The following is a 19,417-nucleotide window of genomic DNA, read 5'->3' as shown; positions in this document are numbered from 1 at the left end:
TTCAGAAAAGATCTCTCAGAAGCAGAAATCAGTTCTTCCCAGCTGAAGAGTCTTCTCAGTTATCACTTCCAAAATGCATTATATTGCTAAAGCGGAATGAGACTTAATCTAATAGGGTTACTTTGGTAACTGTACACAACCTGTCTTAACTACAGCACTGCACATATTCATGTGACACAATGAAGTCATTTGCAGCAATATTTAGGCTCTGATTATCTGTAGTTCAAACCTTGAGAGAAAGACAGAGCATGCGCACATGAAAAAATTCATTCACTCATTTGATGTCAACCTTGGTTAGGTTTAGATATTAATACTCTTGGGGCTTACACAGAAAAGATATTCATGACACTTCACTGTCATATCCTCACTTCTCTGGAAATTAACAGTACATCAACAGAAAAACACTTCAATTTCTTAAACTGGCAAAGGCACTTGCAAAAAATTGCTGTACTGTCTAAACACAGCCTCGTGCTCCCAAGAAAGATTTATTTTAATAAAAATTATGCTGTTAGAGATTGATAAAAATAGCTACACTAAGAGGTCTGCAAAATCTCCTCTGAAGAAAATCCACTCTACTAATGGCAATGCATCACCCACTGGAATAACGAGAGCAAAGTAAAACCAAGGGCTGCTTATATCAATGCCTCTAAAAACCTCATCCCATTCATTTTCAGTTTGCCTGTTTACCCTTATCCTTATACCCTGACTCCAATGTCAGTGCTCCTCTTCCTCATTGTCCAAAAGGCAGCTGCAGTACCTGTGGTTGCTACATAACATGACTCTTCACTATGCTGACTTTATTTAACCAATATGTTTAACAAAAAAAAATTACACTGAAGCCTTGGGAAGTTTCCTGGGCACTTGGATCTCCAGGATAGTTTATGCACAACAGCTGGTTCTGAACACTTGCTTCCACGCATATTTTTTATGGGCATAAAAAGGTGTATGGAATCCAAAGGTTGATGTCCTGCAAAATCTGCTCTGCATCAAGGTGCAAATAAAAGGACAGACCTTCTGCAAGCCAAGTGCCACACATCTGTAACCACTGCTGATCTCCTACAGCATCGTCTTTTAGTTCCTTTTTTTATAAGACTACAGCATGCACAAAACCAAGCATTAGCTTTCCCTTCCATTAGCTTGTACATGGTTATGCGCTTTCAAGCCTTTGCTAGCATGCCCAAGACTGATATATACTGATATATATATATATTACCAGATAGTAAGTTCTGAAGAGATCAAACAGAAAAAGACTATCAGATGAAATGAGCAGTTTTGGACAAACTGAAACTACTCACAAATATGAAGGAGCAGTTAAAAATTCCCCAGAACATTTGAGAGCTAATTTATTAAGTTTACCATTTAATTCTAGAATCAAGCCACGTCTGTACTAGGACTATTTAACTGTTTTTTTTCTTTTCAATGGTTAACAGCTTGTTACTGCCGTTTCTCAGAGAGTTATCTTTAATCCAGATCAAGTTCAAGCTTCTCCAGAAACACAAATAACCCCCCTTACAGCATCATACAGATTCTTGCTCCATCCATAGGAACTTCTCACATTTTTTGATGTATGAAGTCCAGGTATGTAACATTTTGCTATTCTCAGCATACAGCAAGTAAACAAAGCCACATGGCTTAGGAACAGTTTAGCAGGTACTCCACCACCAGAAAAAGCAAACCCAAACTTTCAATTTCAGGCAATTTAGCTTTTAATTCTCCTAAAGGTTACATTCAAGCATGTCTTTCAAACTCATGACAATTTTAAACTTTGGGGGGCTATGAAGAACCTCTGAGAAGATTTACATTCATCAAGTAAACCAGCTGCCTCTCCACTACAGCCTTTGATTAAAAATTTCAAGAGGAAAATGAGTTATACTTTTACAACTGAGATCCAATAGTGACGATGCAGTTTTGCTGTCAGCTGCTGAAAAGATTAGGGAAGCTCTAGTTTGGAACGTGAGCAAATATCTCACTTCTTCCAAAAGCAGCTTTTACATGTGATTTAAACTTAGATTTGCTGTAAGATTAAACATACCTAATTTTCCATAGGTGCCCAGGGAACACCTCTGTTTAGGCCAAAGAACTGCCCCTGAGGAAGCTTTCAATTAGAGAACAGAATCAGGAAAGTGAGAGGTTATCTCAGAAGAATATTTAGTCTCTAAGTAACCTGTACACAAAGCCAGTTAAGACGTTCAAGATGTCAGTTACCATTATAATACTGGCAGAACACATAAAGCATAAAAAGCGAAATTAAGAGAACACTGCTGTTAAAGACCAGATCAAACAATATTTAGTATTAATGAAGCAAAATCCACCAGTGCTCTTTTTTAAAGCTCAACGTACCTTTTTTTGAGCAGCTTCCTTCTTCTTCTTGTCTTCTTTTCTCTTTTTCCTTTCTTCCATCAACTGTTCTTCCTCTTCTTGCACTAAATCCCTGAACCACACAGTTGGTAATTAACTCTCCCAAAATACAATCTGTGTACACACATACATTCATTTTAGAACAATTATATCAGAGAGACCCAAAAGGAACTGAGAAATATTATCCAATTAGAAGCAAGACTCCCACAGGGACAATGTACTTTCACTGCAAATCACAAGTGACAAAACTTTTAAGGGCAGCTGCAGTGCCAAGGTACATACAAGATTTCCACCCTTCCCCCTCAAGCCCCCCAAAACTCTCCCTGTTGTGAATCAGTTCCTGAGCTCTCGCAGACCATGTTTCCCACTGCCATGTGCCATTGTTTCTGACCCAGCATGAACCAGGCCGTGGGCAGCTCCCCAGCCACATGCACTGCCTCTATCAACCCCAGGCAGGCATCTGCAGCACTCACACATCTTATACACTGTCTCTGCCAACAACCAAGCAACGCATACCCATTTTGTTGCCAAAGCACTGAGCTAATTCAGCAAGCTGTGCACGTGTACAGATGCTACTGCTGACATAAAGAATGTATGAACAAGCAGGTACCAACTGAAGAGCATGGTCAGAGCAGAGCTCTCAACAGCAGTGCAATTTTAGAGCTCCTAAACTGAGTGACAAAACTTTAACTTGTAATAACAGGTTTTGCTTTCACATGTCATTAATTTTAAATGCACGTAATACAAAGTTTCAGGTGCTAAAACAGAAGGCTTTGCAGTAACACCGCTTCCCAGATTATGCTACACTCTTCAAGTCAGACCTTAGTAAATAAAAACAGTAGAGAAAACACGGAGAGCACCAAAAGCAGGAAAGAATGAAGGCATGCAATCTATTTGTGTCAGCATGAACTAATAACAAACTGTATTTTAATGTCATGCTTGAGGAGACGCAGTGATTATTGATGAGAACAAGAAGGAAATCTACACAAAACCACAATGGGTAGAAAAGACTGGGAGTCAGCAGACAAAACAAGGACTTGGGCTAATCATGCAAAAAAGCTCACGACAAAACAAAATGCACAAAGATTAATGCATTGTTTCAGGTATCAGAATAAAAACTATTGCTCACAAAAAGAAGGATTCCAAAGTCAAGAAAACAGCAATGAAACCAAATATAAAAAGGCAAGTGGCAGCAGCTTGCACCAAATGCTTTAAGGCAGAGGAAACCTACCAATGCCTGCTTACTTCAGTGTCCGAGATTCAGACAGTAAAGAATTTGTATTTCCTAGAAAGCCTACTTGTAAGGCTACTTTCACCATGTGAGAGTTAGGAATGTTTAAAGGTGGAGGGCTTGGAAGCTTCTAGCTTGGACAAGACTAACAACAATGACCCCCTCCAAAAAAAACCACAAAAAAACAAGGCTGAAGATGTTTTGCAGCCTCTTCCTGAAGCATTCATAGGCTGCCACAAACAACCAGATATGCAGAGCCCTAATGCTCGGTCCAGCGCACACCGCCCTCTCACTGAGCCAATCATGTTCTCCAAACACCTCCCTAGTTTCTAGCATACTTTGAATGGGATGTGGGAACAAACTCCACGAGTGTTGACTAAGGAAGATGACACCTCATTTACTCTATGAATAAATTTCAGAACAGAAGAAGCCCTCACTTGTAGAGTAGCATTTCACAAGCAGTCAGCCCTGTCCCATTGCTGCCTGTGCTTTGTGCCTCACCAGCTGCAGTTCCAGAAGAGCTGGGATTCCTGGCTGCCGTGCAGCTCTCGGGCAGTACAACTGAGCAGTCTCCCATGCTATTTACCACAGAAAAAGGAAAAGCTGAGAAACAACTGACGGAAGCGAACCTATGTCAAAGTGGGGATAAGCAGCCTTATCAGGCGTATATCTCCAGTGTTTAGCTCTGTACAAAAAAAGGGCTGTCTTTATATATAAAAACAATTTGCAGTTAAGCATCAAAAATCTTCCACGGATAACTAAGAGCTTAGTCATGTAACTGCAGGAAACAGTCACAGCGTGCCAATTTGCTTTAAAGCAACCCCTTGGATGCTGTGCAAATTTGGGGTAATGATTAACCCGCAGTGACATTTGTGTGCTGTGTATGTGACACATGTTTTGTCCATCCTCGCCTTGAGCCCTGGGAATGCGCAAACTGAAATCATTCGGGTTTTAGAAGAAAGCTGCAGCACTGTACGATGCAAAGTAGTATTTTCACAACAAAAAAAGTGACTCGTCCTGCTACAACTAAGTCAAAATGATTACGTTTTTAGAATACAAATGTTACCAACCGACACAGTTACTTCTGGATTACTCTACCACGGTACAGCAACAACAGAATACTTAAATTATAACACTAATTATTCAATTTTTATGTATTTAAATTGACTTTGCATGACAAAGCCAGCTCAGAACACACACACCATGGTTAGTATGCATCAGAGCCCTAGACAACGCAGCACGCTGCCTACCTATAGGCAGCTCCTAAAAATAGCATTACATTACCATTACGTCACATCTCAGTGACTGAAAAGCAAAACTGACCCACTCTGCAGTTAATTAGCAGTAAAGCCCTTATTGCCCATCCTCTGCATTAAAAACATCCATTTTTTGAGGAAGACACTCTTACTTAAACCTAAAATACAAAGTTAATTCCTATTAAGCTATCAGTCCAAAGCAGACTCCTAAGTTTCCACCTAAGTTTCCACCTCCAACAGCTGAAAGAGCAAGTTTCTTTTATTTCTAACACATAAATGCATGACACTGAGTGCCACAGACCCAACCCCAACACCTATTAAAACATACAACCAATAATACATTTTAATGCTACATTCCTAGAAACAGAAGTGTAACACAGTATTTCCCTTGTATCATCCTGCCCTTGAATAGCTCCCTATTCCTGTTTGGTACTCAAATTTCTGGTAACAGTCTACAAACTGTCAACAGCTCCATGATACTTTGTAGGACCTCACATGAAACACAGAAATAAGACCAAAAAAAAAAAAGGAAGATGACTAAATTCCCTAGCTGAACTCTTCCCTGCATCTGGGTAGGTTTATCCCGTTGATGGGGTACATGGACAGTGCCGGCAGCAGCACATCTGGCCCACCTTGTAACTGCACCTCACTCACCTTCTCAAATGTCTGCATCACTTTTACAAGACAGAGAAGTGCCTTTGATTCTGGGTGACATGAGTTCGAGTCTTTCAGTTCATACCTATTATCACTGAGGCTTCATTTGTTATTTGCAAACTGAAGCAGTCACAATGTTCCAAATGTAAGCAGCCCAGATACTAACTTACATCAAATCATATTGTACTTATAACTTTAATTCTTCCACAAGGTTCTAATGATGTCTGATTTTAAAAGTTCCAGCTTGGCACTGTAAAATTATCTGTGCCAAAACAGAGAAGACAGTTAGACGTGTTTAGCTTCTCTTCTTACACTACAGGAGAACCGCACTCTTTCTGGAAGACATAATGAGGATTCAGTGATTAATGTTTGTACAGCATGCTATCTTTGCTCTTATAATTTACAAAAGGGAAGACGTTATGCCTCAATGAAATTACAATTCTTGTCACCCCACTGAGGGAATCATGGTTACAAGAAGAATTTTGACACAAATTAAGATCTAAGACTCTCCCTGCATTATTATGAACGCAGCATCTCAGAGCGAAAAGCACACAGTGCAAACACACTGCAAATGTCAATTCTGAAAGAAAACAATGTGCCATCTCACCACTAACAGCAGTTATCCAGCATTTACCAGAACCAAACTACTTCTGTAACAGAATTGCATTAATTGGGCTTTGAGATTCTTCAAGCTAACACTAGCAGTTAGAATTCATCCTTCAAATGCTTCTGAAGATGTCAGCACTGTTACAGATGCTCACACAGTGTTTGCTTGCCAAGCAGATACCTCCTGAACTCACTTTCAAACCCAATTAAAGTCTCACTGCCCCACAAGATGGTGCTAGCACATTTTTAAAGGCACCGTTAACAACAGTGGAAAATGCTTTCAGAAGCAGTGAGGCTGTGCAGGGCTTCTCCCAGAGGTGTTACATCTTAGGTTGATGTTGAAGCTCTCCGAACACTGAGCTGAAGCTTTTGGAGTGCTCTGTCCCTACACTAAGAACACTGTGCCCACTGCTCCCAGCCAATGGGGGACTCCCATGGGGCACCTCACGCTGCAGGAATGAGACCAGGAACCAACCAGCCCTTGGTGGCCCTGAGAGGGAAAAGATATTTATTAATAACTGAATGTAAATCAATATCCATCACCCACTTCTTCAGAGGACAGCATCACTCAGGATGCTGTATCACCAGTCATCAGCTTCTGCCTTCAGGATTTCTGGATTTCTGCCTTATCTAAGTTCATGACTACACTACTAAACATAAACGCAATTAGAAGTCATTATATACAGTTTTGAAACCACTCTAAAATTTACGGTGATATATATATCTTGGTTATCTTCTAGTTACAAATTAAGCTGCAACACCACAGATGTAACACTGACAGAAAACTGCACATAAGAATACAGAGCTGAAAAGTCACTTATAATTCTGCAAAGGCACTAAGCATGGAGCATGTACTACATACCCAACGTGTTGGCATTACATGCAGCCTTCCAAACATACTTCCAGAACTTAGAACATCTTTATTTCTGCCTAATAGTTTGCTAAGATATTTTTAATAGTGCAATCATATACAGCTGACAATAAAGTTATTTCTCAGTTTCTAAAAACCAGTAGCTAACTTTTCTATACAAGAACCAATTAGAAAAGGTGTGTTCTGGCTAAAAATTGACCCCTTAATTCCCTTATTAATGCTTCCCGCAAAACAGTGCATCACAATGAAAGGAACACTCTCCAAGTTCACAGCACAGAAGCCATTACTATGAAGTTCACAAAAACCCAGTACGTTACACAAGAGCCAAGAAAGCCACCAATGAGAAAACCACTGAATCAGAAATGTTACATCTGTGTTCTTTCCAGCTATTAAGGTATAGAAGAGGTGCTGCCAAGCTATAAACTGATACTTCAATGCATAACTAATTGGCAAATGAGTGCCAGCTACTTTCTTTTTTACTTTTAAATACCAGTCTTCAAATTACCACCATAAAAGTGATAAAAATTCAACTAACACGTCTAGCACTAACAACCGTGTGGAATTCACTCACCTTTCTCATTCTTCTCATGCAGAAGCTGGTTCAACAGAACCACATTCCAAACTACAACAACTGAAAATACACCGTAACTCCAGAATAATATTTTTGTTACATTTTGTCCCTGAAGCTTCATTCCAGATTAGGGTCTATCAATGTTCACTGCTACATAAGCACACAAATCTCTTTCCCAACACATTTGTCACCCAAATATACAAGACTTCAGCAGCTGCAATAAACAATCCCTATCTTCGTTACAAATGGGAAAGCAAAGAACTATTAAACTGCTCCTCCTTAAACAAACTGGTCATACAGGATATCTGTAACAGAGGCATGAATGTGAACGCTGACTGTTCCAGTCCACCACCTTCACCGTACAGCTGTGCATCCCTTACAGCTTCAGTATTATCAACGCAGAGTCAAGAAGCGTACTGCAGGATGGGTCTGGTAAGAGCAAACTGTCTTCCAGGGACAACCTGACAATTACACACGAGCTGAAAAAGCATCTTACTTATTGGGTAGATGAGAAAGTAATGTATCATTTTGCCTAAGCATCTCTAAGGGTTCTGAAAGGATGCTGCCTCTTTGCAATAAGCTCTTCCCATTTGACTGCAGAAGTTTATTGGGGAAAAAAATAAAACGAAACCCCTGCTCTCCCAACACAAACAGAAATCAAGAATCAGCAGAAACCGCTGCATTTCACACTCTGATTCTCATCCCTATGCCTCTATCGCTGAGCCATCTCAGCTATTTTCAAAAGCAAATCAGGAAAGCCTTGTGGAAAGATGGTTGTTAATCTAACACAGAAGAGTGAAGAAAGAAAATCACGCAGCAGAAACTTAGCAGAATATGTGGGTGAGATGTAGAGGTACATGTGATGTCAGGTAAAGTCAGTTCCCCGAGAACACAGAGAGCCTGCAGCCAAAGCAGATGGAGCAGAAAAATGGGTGAATGAAAGCTGTGCTGTGAACCTTTCTCGTGACATGCATGCTTGGGAAGTAAAAGTCAAACCTATGTGCTCAGGAATAAAACTGTAAATGTATTTCAGATATTTACCTTCTCTCAGTTCCACATAAGTGAGGCAGGAAAGCCCTGTTTATCAAACAGAATTAACAAGTTATTTCTTAAACCAGAAGAACTGAATGGCCCTTTGTACTCCTCCTCATTTTAACCAAATTTAAGCTGCGTTCCTCTGGTTAATAGCAGAGGGTTACACACTCTTGTTCAGAGGCAGATTGAACAGGTGACATTTCACTTGTAATATGCAACAACAAAAAGTGAGACGTGTTTATTTGAATTACTGTTTGAGTCACGCACTGTGCTTATTTCTCAAGCAGCAATACACACCTAGTGCTCTGCAAAAGAGCATTTTAAAGATGCTGACCCAATGAAGACCCTTCTATGAAAGGCCAAGCTTGCCAGACTTCTAAACCTGAGGTTAAAAGTCATCGCTTTAACTGGATAAGCTATCTGTATTAACAGCTGTAACGTTCATTCTATCACAAACCAATAGTCTAAGGCAATATTCTTAGCGAGATTAAAAAACAATTTATTCATGAGCATCAACTCCAAAGGGAATTGCAGAACTTACATGAAGCAATGCCAGCATCCCACTGAATTTACAACAGAATGTATATACAGTCCACAATTTTACATTAAGACAAACTGTGGCACAGGACTACTAGATAATGATAAAAAAAGATATATTTGTTCTTTTACAACTTGACTAGGTCACTGCAAATTTAATAAGATCATAGATAATGACAGTAGAGAAAGAATGACAGCTATCTGTTGAGTTCTGCAATACTAATGCAATTACCAAGCCCATGCAGAGCAGGCACGTTGTGCCAAGCTGTGCTCCCACATGGAACAAACATCCTCACTAAGAAGAAAGCAATTAGAAGAAAGTTTTCTGAAAATAACTGATACATTCATGTTAAAGTGAAAAGAAAAAAGTTCTGAATATTTTAAGTGAGTAAAACAAATACCTGGGTCACAAAACCAAGAACCGTTTCATATCAGAAGTGAACCTTGATCTGCTCCCATTGCCCACAAACACCTCGTTTACACAGCTCTAGTTTACTTTCACCTCTTTACACTATCTATGCTGCCAGTACAAGAGCTCACAGTTCAGTCAACAGATCATCACATTCTTACGACTAAGACTTGAGACGTAATACTTTTAATTTATCACCGTATCTAAAGAATATGTTTCTGAAATTGCTTCTGCTATCTGTTATACTAAGCACTATGTACAGAATGAAAATGATTTCATTATGTTTTTTACACTGTTCTGGAATCTCTGGTGGAAGGATTACTTAAAAAGTTGAAATTTGATTTATTATAATTTGATTACTTAAAAAATCGTGCTTTACTACTCAAGTAAAACCCATTTAACAATGACCCTTTTAATTAATCTTAAGGATTCTGTGTAAGTTACATAAATGCCATCAATAAAACGGGACAATTATTCCTATTTAAACCTACTACCAAAAGAACCCCAAACAACCAAAGACATACGCTGACAATAGGGGAAAGCCAATCAGTTTTCACAGTGGAATTGGAAATCAATCTGAAAGTTCAGGACTGATTAATCACAGTAAGCAAGAAAAACACAGGCTGCCAGGAGCTCAAACCAGCAATCTATCAGCTACATTCAGGCTTTCAGCGTATTTCAAATGGCCCTCGTGAAAGTCCCTGTAAGGCCTAAATGAAAAAGAATACATACAAAGGTAGGACGAGAATAGAAAGAGATGAAGAGAAATGACAGATATTTGCAAGAATGCGACTGGACTTGAAACAGTGCAAAATAACTCTTATATACAGAAGTGACATATATAACTCACACAAAATCCCCACTTCAATGTAACTCTTTACTGTTGAGTTACGGATTTGAAAAGGAACAGCCCATTCTGTAAAATGCTGAGATAAAAACTACACAACAACTAGAAATTTCCCACCTTTAACTCTTAATGAGAAGCAAAAACCCCATAATCACACAGCAGTTTATTTCAGTTCAAAGCCGGGTTTTTTCCCCCCTGAGACAGTAATTTCTTGCTTCTCAACAACATTTGCCTGAACTGTATAGGAATAATGGGAAAATCAAACCAACCAACCTCACCTTCATTCATTTTTGGAATACTGTTAGGTTCAACTTAGGACAGAATGCCAAGTTATTTGTCTCTTCATAAGCATTCTATCCTAATAAAGAAATTCTATTATAGAATCTGATGTTGTATGTGTAAGAAACCACATCAAAGTGCTCAGCATATTTACTAAAATCACAGCAATGCCTCTATGCAATAGCAGGATGTATTTTCAAGTCATCGTTTGATTAAATCTGTACAATTAGCGTTACATTAAAGGCCCAGATCAACCCCCACAGTGCTTCCAACCCCACGCTCTGAGTTCAGGAGTGGATTCGATCATCTTACCTGCTTAGTTTTCTTTCGACTTCTTTGGTAGCTTTAGCTTCCAACTCTCTGGAACAAAAAACGATGTCGGTTCCCATATCAACAACAGCAACGCGACAGGAAGCAACGACCCAACACAACCCGCGGGGCGCTGAGCCGCACCCGCATCGCATCGCATCGCACCGCGCCCCATGGCGGCCGGCAGCACAGGGGGGAGCACGGAGCGCCGGGCCGTCAACCGGGGACAGCGGGGCACGGAGCGGAGCCCGGGGAGCCTTCCACAGCGCACATCCCGCACCGGATTGTTTCCAGCACTTCAAAGGACGCGATTCTGCTGCATCACTGAAACTTGGGGATCCGTCTCAAAACCACAATCCCCACATCTCCGATCCCTCCTCATTTCTTGTGATCCCTCCCCATCTCCTCAGCCCATGCACCGACTGCGGGAGAGGAACGGAGCGAACGGCAGCGGGACGGGAGGGCAAAGCTCAGCAGCGGAGCGGAGCGATCCGCCGCGCCTCCTCCCGCGCCCGAGGCCGCTCCCGCCGGGTGGGCCGAGCCCGCAGCCGGGCGGGGCCGCCCCGAGCCCCCCTTCCCTTTCCTTTCCTTCCCTTCCCCTTCTCTCCCCTTTCCTATTCCCATTCCCTTCCCCCGCCGCCTCCCAGCCCCTCCCCCGCCCGCCGCCCCAGACCCCTCTGGCTCCTCAGCCCGGCGGCTCCCGCCCTTCCCTTCGCCCGGCCCCGCCCGCTACCTCATGTATGTAAAGTGCTCGGAGTCCGGCCCGGCGTGGCTGCGGCCCGGGCCCGGCGCTGGCACGGCGGCTCTAAGCGGCCTGGGCCCGGCACTGCGGAGCGGGAGGGCCCGGCAGCTGCTGCTGCAGCACCGCCGCCATTTCCTGCCTCCTAACCCGGCCGGGTCCGGCCCCGCCGCACAGGAAACGAAACCCCGCCCCCCGAAGCGCTTCCGGGTTGCCGAGCTCTCCCAACATGGCGCCGTAGCAACCGCCCTAGAGACGGGTTGAAGTGACGGAGCCCTCGCTTCGTTTCGGGGCCTGACCCGGACTAGGCCTCGGCAGTGTCCATCTGTGTGTGGATGGATAGATCTGAGCAGAGCTCCTTCCCTTTGACCAGCAAATTGCTTTGGGTGTCAGTGCACTCCTTACTAACCTTGAAAACACACTGAGTTCTAAGCATTCCTTTATGAAGCATCCCATAGAAAAGAGCAGCCACATCCCCGAGGATTGCAAAATAACACGCAAATAGGAAAATAACACAGATTTCCACCGATATTTTCCCCTTTGTGTCACGGTTCTTTCTGTTCCTGGGCACTGCTGATACAGCTCTGCTCTGAATTTTGGGTCATCAGTAGCTGCTAAGACTGGTGGAAAAGCATTAATGTCAAAATAACCACCATCAAATAAGACAATTCTGCTTCAATTATCCTTCCACAAGCTTCATAAAGTCGAGGGAAGGAGCTGAAAAGCACCCAGTGCTCACTAACCTAGCTAGAAGTTGATTGATATGAACACTAAACTTAATGCAAAGAGTAAACAGAGCTATTGGAACTTCATATGCATGCAATAGAGAGGAGAAGCTCTGAGCCACACTCTGCTTTACTGCTCTCAAGTTCAGTCAAAATATCCCATAAATTACTTTGGAGAAATCAAACCAGTTGAGAGGGCTGACAGGAAGCGAATTGAGAACAGTAATGTTGAGAACTGTGATGCTGAGATAAGGAAGATGAGATCAGACAGAAATCTGCAGTAGGCAGAGCCGCATCCACAGAGGCTGAGGAAGCTCTGGGATGGGGTCTTTGTGGCCCAAATACTGCCAGTGTAAGCTGCAAAGTTCCTAAAAATGAAAGTGAAATCATTTAATTTTCACTGCCCAAGTCTACAGAATAACTAATGGCAAAGAGGGTCTTAAACATATATATATATAGTTAGAGCAATTTAAAGTGCTGTTACTGGCATAAACAATAAGCTTTTATAAGGGGGTGATTTGCAATACTAGTTTTAAACTCGTCAACTTAACAAGCATTTACAAACACTATGGCTGACTTCTGCTGCCAAGTTCCAAAGCTTACAGGATAATATTCTTAGAAAGCGGCAGATGCACCACTCTGAGCAGGCTGTCTGATATGTGAATACAGATCATACAGTGAGTACAAATCATCCTTTTCTTTTTAGAAAGGCTGGTCTGTGAAGGCACTTGTGCCATACCAAGTACACTGATGTCATACTTGTAGCTACTACATCTCTGCAAGGAAAAATATTGAGATATATTAGCTTTCAATATATTCTGTCTGGCCCCATGCTGGGTTGTTTTTGTGCACAGCCAAACTGTCATTCAGTCAGCTGCTTGCTGCCATTCCTGCATTTAGTTCTAAAGCCCTAGTTAAAAATATCCCAGCAGTCTGAACAGCTACAGTTCAAGGAATCACTGTTATTGTATGTGCCTGCAGTACTGTTCAGGAATTTCATTTTCTTCTAAGCTCCCTTCCACTGTTCACATGGAAATAAGCATCGTCCTGCTTGCTTTATTATAAGAGCTGCATTGAAAAGTGGTTTTCTTAGCATGGGGAAGTCCTTGCTCTCTTCATGCATCCAGCTTGCAACATCATCATGAACGTTTACCTGCTCAGTTTCAATTGGCTTTCACCATTCTTATTAATGTTAGTGAAAAAAATAAAATAATAATGAATGCCATTTTATTCGCCTTTAAAATAAATGGGTGCCCTGGACAAATGAGCAATTGTCTCTGAAAGTATCCTGCACTATCACCTGCTTTTCTGCCAGCATGAATGGAGTATTTTTCAACTGAAGCAGATCCTACTTTATTCAAGATGAGCACTTATGACAATGCAGCCTAGCCAGCAAGGTTATTTTTGTCCTCTTCCTAGAGGCTTAATGATAGATCTTGCATTGCTGTGAGCTGAACATGCACATGCATAAAGTGATAGCATAATTTTTCACATACTTAAAGGAGCCCTGACAGCTTGAAATTAGTTTCTCTGCTTCTATTAATAACTTGGAAGTTAAATTTGGTCTTAATGTTTATTTTTTTTTTTGTGGGGAAGTTAGGATTGTCATGTAATTGTGTGCAACTAAAAGCTGCTATTTGCTGGCATCTGGATTCAGCTTCCTTTGGCTGTTTCATTCACTGCAGTTCTGTTTTATCTGGCTTTAAAGGGACTGCGCAATGTAGGAGGGCTGCTGTTAAGTTAGTCCTCAGTGATGAAGGCTAATACATTCATTATGTATTCTTTTCATGTTGTTTTGTTAACTTTATTATGCCTCTTGCAATAAAATTCATAGTCGAGATCTGTAGTTTTCTGTATTATTTTAGATTGTTCCCTAATTTCATTTATGCCAGACTGCTGCAGAAAATGCTTCCATTCTGTCTTATAAATATTACAATTGTCTGTACTGCTGGCCAATCAGCTGCATTAACTAACCCCACTACTTATCCCAACATCTCCTCACACCAACCCAGCACTCCTTCAGCGTTCACCCTCCCAAGTGGCACTTTATTTCAGCCCTGTTCCTGCCTGCATCCCAGCAAAACAAAGGTACTTTGGGACTTGGGAGGCAGCACATCGTGTCCTGCTGGCACTGAACTTTGCTGCTTTCCCAATATGTACTTGAACATCTCCAAAGCACCACGGCCATATGTGAAACTAGAAATAATGGAAACAACTACTGAAGGGAACAACCTGCTCTGCCGTCAGGCAGCTGCCAGCGAAGGATCTCTGTTACATTTTCACCACTCAGTAAACATGGCCTTCTGGTCACTGATCCCCACATATCCTCTCCCAACAGCAGCTCCCATCTGCCCCCTGCCAGCCTGGCATGCATCTGGATCCTCCTGTCTTCAGTTCCCCATTAACTTTTTAATTAGGATTTTTACATAATCAGAGTGAGAGAATAAACTGCAAGAGACAGAAGAACGTGTTGGCTAAAAGCAGTTAAAAAGGAGCTGGCGCCATTTCAGAGCTCCCCTTCCCTCCACCCTCCCCTTTATCTGTGTTTGCTGTGAAGGCTTCACGTGAAATGAAGCTTCAGCACCGAGTTCTAAAGCTGACATGTTAGGAAATACTTGCTGCCTAATGTCTGGGGAAAATAAAGCAAGCGGCTCCTTTATAAGTCTACATGAGAAGCACAGGCCTGAGTATGTGGAAAATTTGCCGTCAGTAACCCTTTGCTGCTTGTTACATTCAGCATCATTATGCATGAATGGAGGAACCGTCACGAGCAAAGCAGATTGTTTTCAAAATTGCACTTGACTTAAATAATCTAAATGAGCTGATCTGACAGACAAGAGAAAACAGTTCTCTTGCTCACAGAGAAGCTCTGTGCACTGCGGAACAGCTCTTCTCCTCATTCATGGTTGGGGTTTTATTTACAGGATGCATTTTTAGAACTATTTAAAAATAACATTGCTGGTGGGAGGAGCTGGGAAGGTGAAAGCCCTGAAGAAGCAGTTCCTGCTTATAAAACAAAGCCTGCCCAGGAGCAGCTCAGTTGAGCCAACCAAACTATTTATGCTCCACATCTGGGTCTCTGTAGGATCCTTAATTAGGAGGAGGCAATGCAAACGACAGAGTTGGAAGGTGCTAACACCAAATGTTGGGCTTGCCTTCCGAGCAGCCCTGGGAGGCAGCTCCCATACCATGATGCAAGGCTCACTGCAAAGCAGCCAGTGCCTGCTCATGGGCTGCAGCAGCGAGCAATCATCAGATCTGTGCTTGGGAAGACAGAATTTGCTGCCATGCCTCCAGGCTCCCAATGCCTTTCCAACATTATCGCTGTGACACACAGCAATCAGAATGGGGGGAGCAGGCACTTGGGCTTATTAAATGAGAATTTAATCCTACCCTTTAAATCAGCAAAAAATTATAAAAGATAACAAATTTCCCCACGTTTTAAAGCTAGTCCAACTTGCTTCCCTTGATCTGCACTTGGGAAGGCTGCCAACTGTAAAATGGAATCGCTCAGCCTGACTTTCACTCTGCATCCAGCCAATTACACTGTCCTCAAGTCCCCTGGTCTCCTAAGTGGCACAGTGCAATAGATGCTTCCAATAGATGCTTATTTATTTGCCAGGGCTGCACCACACCTCAGAAGGAAATTGCACTGAGGGTCCATTCCATCCTTCCCACCATGTGGAGGGGACACAGGCACAGCATCAGTCCCCAGGCTGTGCCTGTGCTGGAGCCACCTGAGTCATGGCTAGCAGCTTTATGGCCTTGGTTTCTGCAAGTTTTGTTTGTCTGTTTTCATTTTTCCTAGATAAAAAAGCAAATCTTAAAGTAGTGCAGCACTGTTTGGAGAAGCATGCAGTGACAAAACAGGGTCCTCTTCCACCACCATCATCAGGACTATGGGGTGAGGAGTGCAGGGAAAAAACATGGGCTTCTCCCTGTCCCCATCACTACTGGGATCCTAGTGCTGCCCTGATGTTCCCTGCATGGCAGGGGGAGGGCTCATATGGCCACTGAGGGGACACTTGGACAGGTGAGGTCTGCTGCTCCAGACCTGCTCTGGTACCTCAGTGCACCTTCTCCCTTTCCAGGTGCTGCACAAGAATCTAATTACAAATCTCTGCCAACCTGACAAACATTTCAGCATCAAGTGTATCATTCCTTTTTGTCGGGTCTGTTTTCATTTACATCTACAAAAGTTTGTTCTTTTTGTTGTGCTTGTTTGCTTTATGTTCCCCGTGGATGTTTTTGCTGTTGTTGTTTTATTTGAATAAACTGCCCTTATTTTCCCTTTCTGTTCAGTTCTGAGGAGCCCATTGGAGATCACAGATGAAGATCTCTTCCTTCTTCACTGCACAGCCAAACAAACACATTGCTTAGGGCTTAGGGCCAGTGTGTTGGTTTTGACAAATGGATTTCCATTTAGCTGTAAGTGCTGTGTTTTATAGAGTCATAGAACGGCCTGGGTTGAAAAGGACCACAGCCATCATCTCGTTTCAACCCCTCCACCACGTGCAGGGCTGCCAGCCACCAAAGCCACATCCAGCCTTTAAGACTTTCACATTCTGGGGTGGCAAAGAAGCCCCAGGGGAAGCTCTGACCCTCCTGGGAGCAGCAGGCTGGGCTGGTACCGCTGCATCTCACTGCTGGCATCGAATTGCCGGCTTTGCTGGCGTTCCTTTGCATCGCATCGCCCTGCTGGCACTACGCTCTTTGCTGCTGGATCCCCTCCAGCTCAGCAGCCAGCACCGCGTGCCCGGCCGTTCCGAGAGCCCCGTGGCCGCCACGCCGCTCCCCTCCCGGGGCCCCTTCGCTTGTGGCAGGGCGGAAAACAGCCGGCCCCGCTGCGGAGCTCCGGGTTGGGGCCGCTCCTGGCCGTTCGCCAGCGCCGCGCTGCACACAAAGGAGCGGAGCGGCTCCGTTACCACGGAGATGGCGGCGGAGCGGCGGGGGGTGCACGGGATGCACGCGGGATGCACGCAGGGTATGTGCAATGCACAGGGCTCCTGGGCAGGAAGCCCCCTGTGCAGCAAGGTGCCAGCCCTGCTGTGCATGGGGGAAGAAACGACCGTTCGCTGCATCCCTGCAGCAATGCGCACCGGCAGCCTTGATCGCTCTCATTGATTTGCAGGCAAAGAAATGAAAACAAAAATGGCAGGAGAATGAAGTGGCACGACAGGAGGAAAGGCCTCTGAAATAAACGCGTGCCACTTGCTGTTGGCTTTTGTTTCATCTGCTGCCCTTTTCTTAAAGGAAATCATTTCGTTTCCGAAGCTCCGTTCCCTGCTCGTAGAGCTGCCTCCTGCCACATTAACGCTATTTGCATGCGCCATCTCCTCCCACCCTTCAATAATTCACACCTTCATTTTTTATTCACTCAGTTGTCAGCTTCATTTACATACCGTATATCTATATTTGACACCGACTTCGCTCGCCTTCGTTTTCAAAACAGGAAATAGATTTCCCTTCTAATTTAATGGGAGAGACTGCAAAGAGAACATTGCTTACACCTCTGGCAGCTGCTGGGGGCTGGGAGCTGCCCCCACATGGAGCAGCAGCACTGAGCCCCACAACCTTCCCCGTCCTCCCCCTATGCCACGTGTGGGGCTGGGGACCACGGTTGGCACGGATGGAGCCTGACTTCCACTCGAGCAGTTGCTGTGCTTTGACAGCTCTGCCTTATTAATAGTGTGATGCAATTAGCAGGATTGTTGTTCAAGCTGTCATTAATTGTCACTTTTGCTGCTGGCCGGGTTCCAGCAGGCTGGGGTCCCTGCTGCAAATGCATTCAGAGCCTCAGGGGCAGCACAGTGCTGGGTGCGTGGGATCGAGGAGCAGCCCAGATCCCTGCTTTGTGGTGTGCATGGCCACGGTTGTAGTGTGGATGCAGCACATGGCTTTGGCTCCCTGACAGCAGCAACTGGTGGCCTGCAGTGGTCCAAAGCTGCCCTGCTCTGCACTGCCCGGACCTTGCTCCATGAGCACCTGGACAAAGGGCACAGCCGTGTGTTCCTTGGAAGCACAGCTGTGTGGTGCAGGGCCTGGCTGTGTTCACATGGACAGGCTTAAAACGATGGAAAGCAAACTGTGCTGCAGGCTATTTGAAAGAGAAGACATGGATCAGGAAGAGCTAAATCAAAGAGTCGGTCACTGAGGGGCTGCTCAGATCCCCCTCCCTCATTTTCTACATTACTAGAGAAAACACAGAGCTGATATCAGACAAATGAGCCCTCTGGATCCAATTTTTCAAGTTAATGAGCTCCCCTCACAGCTCTTCCCCACAACGGAGACTTCCAGCACCGACCCTTTGCCACAGGCTCTAATGAGCAAAGCCACCACCATCCATCTCTATACCCACAGAGGGGATGGCCTCTGCCACGCTGCTCAGGTTCTGCCCCCACCAGTGGGGTGTACCCACATCATTGGGGTGTGCCCACATCATTGGAGTGTGCCCACATCATTGGGGTGTGCCCACATCATTGAGGTGTGCCCACATCATTGGGGTGTGCCCGCTGCCATCCCCAGCCCAGGACCTATTCCTACTCTCCAGGTCTCAGTGCCTTCATTCAGCTGAGCCACGTGCCAGCTCGGAACCACCTCCTGTTCCAGGAGGAAATTGCTTTTCATGCCCCCAGGAACCTCTCTGCAGTCTTTGCTGGGAGATTTCAAATGGACTTCAGCGTATTACTAAGATTCTGCCTTGTAATTGTCCTCTGCAGAGCTGAGCAGAGGGAAGCACAGAGGCTGAGGACGGCTGCAGCACTCACACTGCTCTCCCACCATTATGCTTAAATTAACAGATTTTTTTTTTTTTGGTAAACTGACGACTAATTTTCTCTTGGGAATAGATCATTAAATTACAGATTACCAATGACAATTTACAGCATCTGGACAGGAACCAGAGGGAGGGGCAGAGGCAGCATTCTGTCTGTTTCCCCCCTCCCTTCTGCTTTATTCCCCACCCATTTTGCTGGGGATCTTCAGCCCCAG

The 19,417-nt window shown here is 43.9% G+C and overlaps 2 protein-coding genes across 25 annotated transcripts in view; one reads left to right on the top strand and one right to left on the bottom strand.

Moving 5' to 3' along the window:
- The window catches only part of TNRC6A (trinucleotide repeat containing adaptor 6A), a 59,529-nt gene that overhangs the window by 30,489 nt on the left and 9,623 nt on the right, over positions 1 to 19,417 (bottom strand). For 12 of the 24 annotated variants that reach the window (XM_085514071.1, XM_085514083.1, XM_085514080.1 and 9 more), the window contains 3 exons: positions 10,967 to 11,014; positions 8,589 to 8,624; positions 2,341 to 2,431 (listed from right to left, as the gene is read on the bottom strand). In XM_085514071.1, the coding sequence (XP_085370197.1) occupies positions 2,341 to 2,431; positions 8,589 to 8,624; positions 10,967 to 11,014 (175 nt within the window). Of the gene's footprint in view, positions 1 to 2,032; positions 2,096 to 2,340; positions 2,473 to 8,588; positions 8,625 to 10,966; positions 11,015 to 11,696; positions 11,855 to 19,417 lie in introns of those variants that run through there. The other 12 variants (XM_085514078.1, XM_085514090.1, XM_085514081.1 and 9 more) reach the window with 9 other exon arrangements.
- LOC146758696 (uncharacterized) lies at positions 16,409 to 17,659 on the top strand. Its single transcript, XM_085514119.1, has 2 exons — positions 16,409 to 17,411; positions 17,559 to 17,659. Exons 1-2 carry the CDS (start codon positions 16,838 to 16,840, stop codon positions 17,591 to 17,593), a joined length of 609 nt encoding a protein of 202 aa, XP_085370245.1. The 5' UTR covers positions 16,409 to 16,837; the 3' UTR covers positions 17,594 to 17,659.

Source organism: Coturnix japonica, chromosome 13 (genome assembly GCF_054131305.1).
Source record: "Coturnix japonica strain WE chromosome 13, WE-NBRP24, whole genome shotgun sequence".
Classification (NCBI taxonomy): Eukaryota; Metazoa; Chordata; class Aves; order Galliformes; family Phasianidae; genus Coturnix; species Coturnix japonica.
This window is presented reverse-complemented; position numbering and strand designations above follow the sequence as displayed.

Excerpts from the sequence above, each read along its gene's own strand:
- LOC146758696 (XM_085514119.1), top strand. The coding sequence starts at position 16,838 with ATGGATTTCCATTTAGCTGTAAGTGCTGTGTTTTATAGAGTCATAGAA. Across the intron at positions 17,412-17,558 it reads GCACGCGGGATGCACGCAGG|GCAAAGAAATGAAAACAAAA; the intron begins GTATGTGCAATG and ends ATTGATTTGCAG.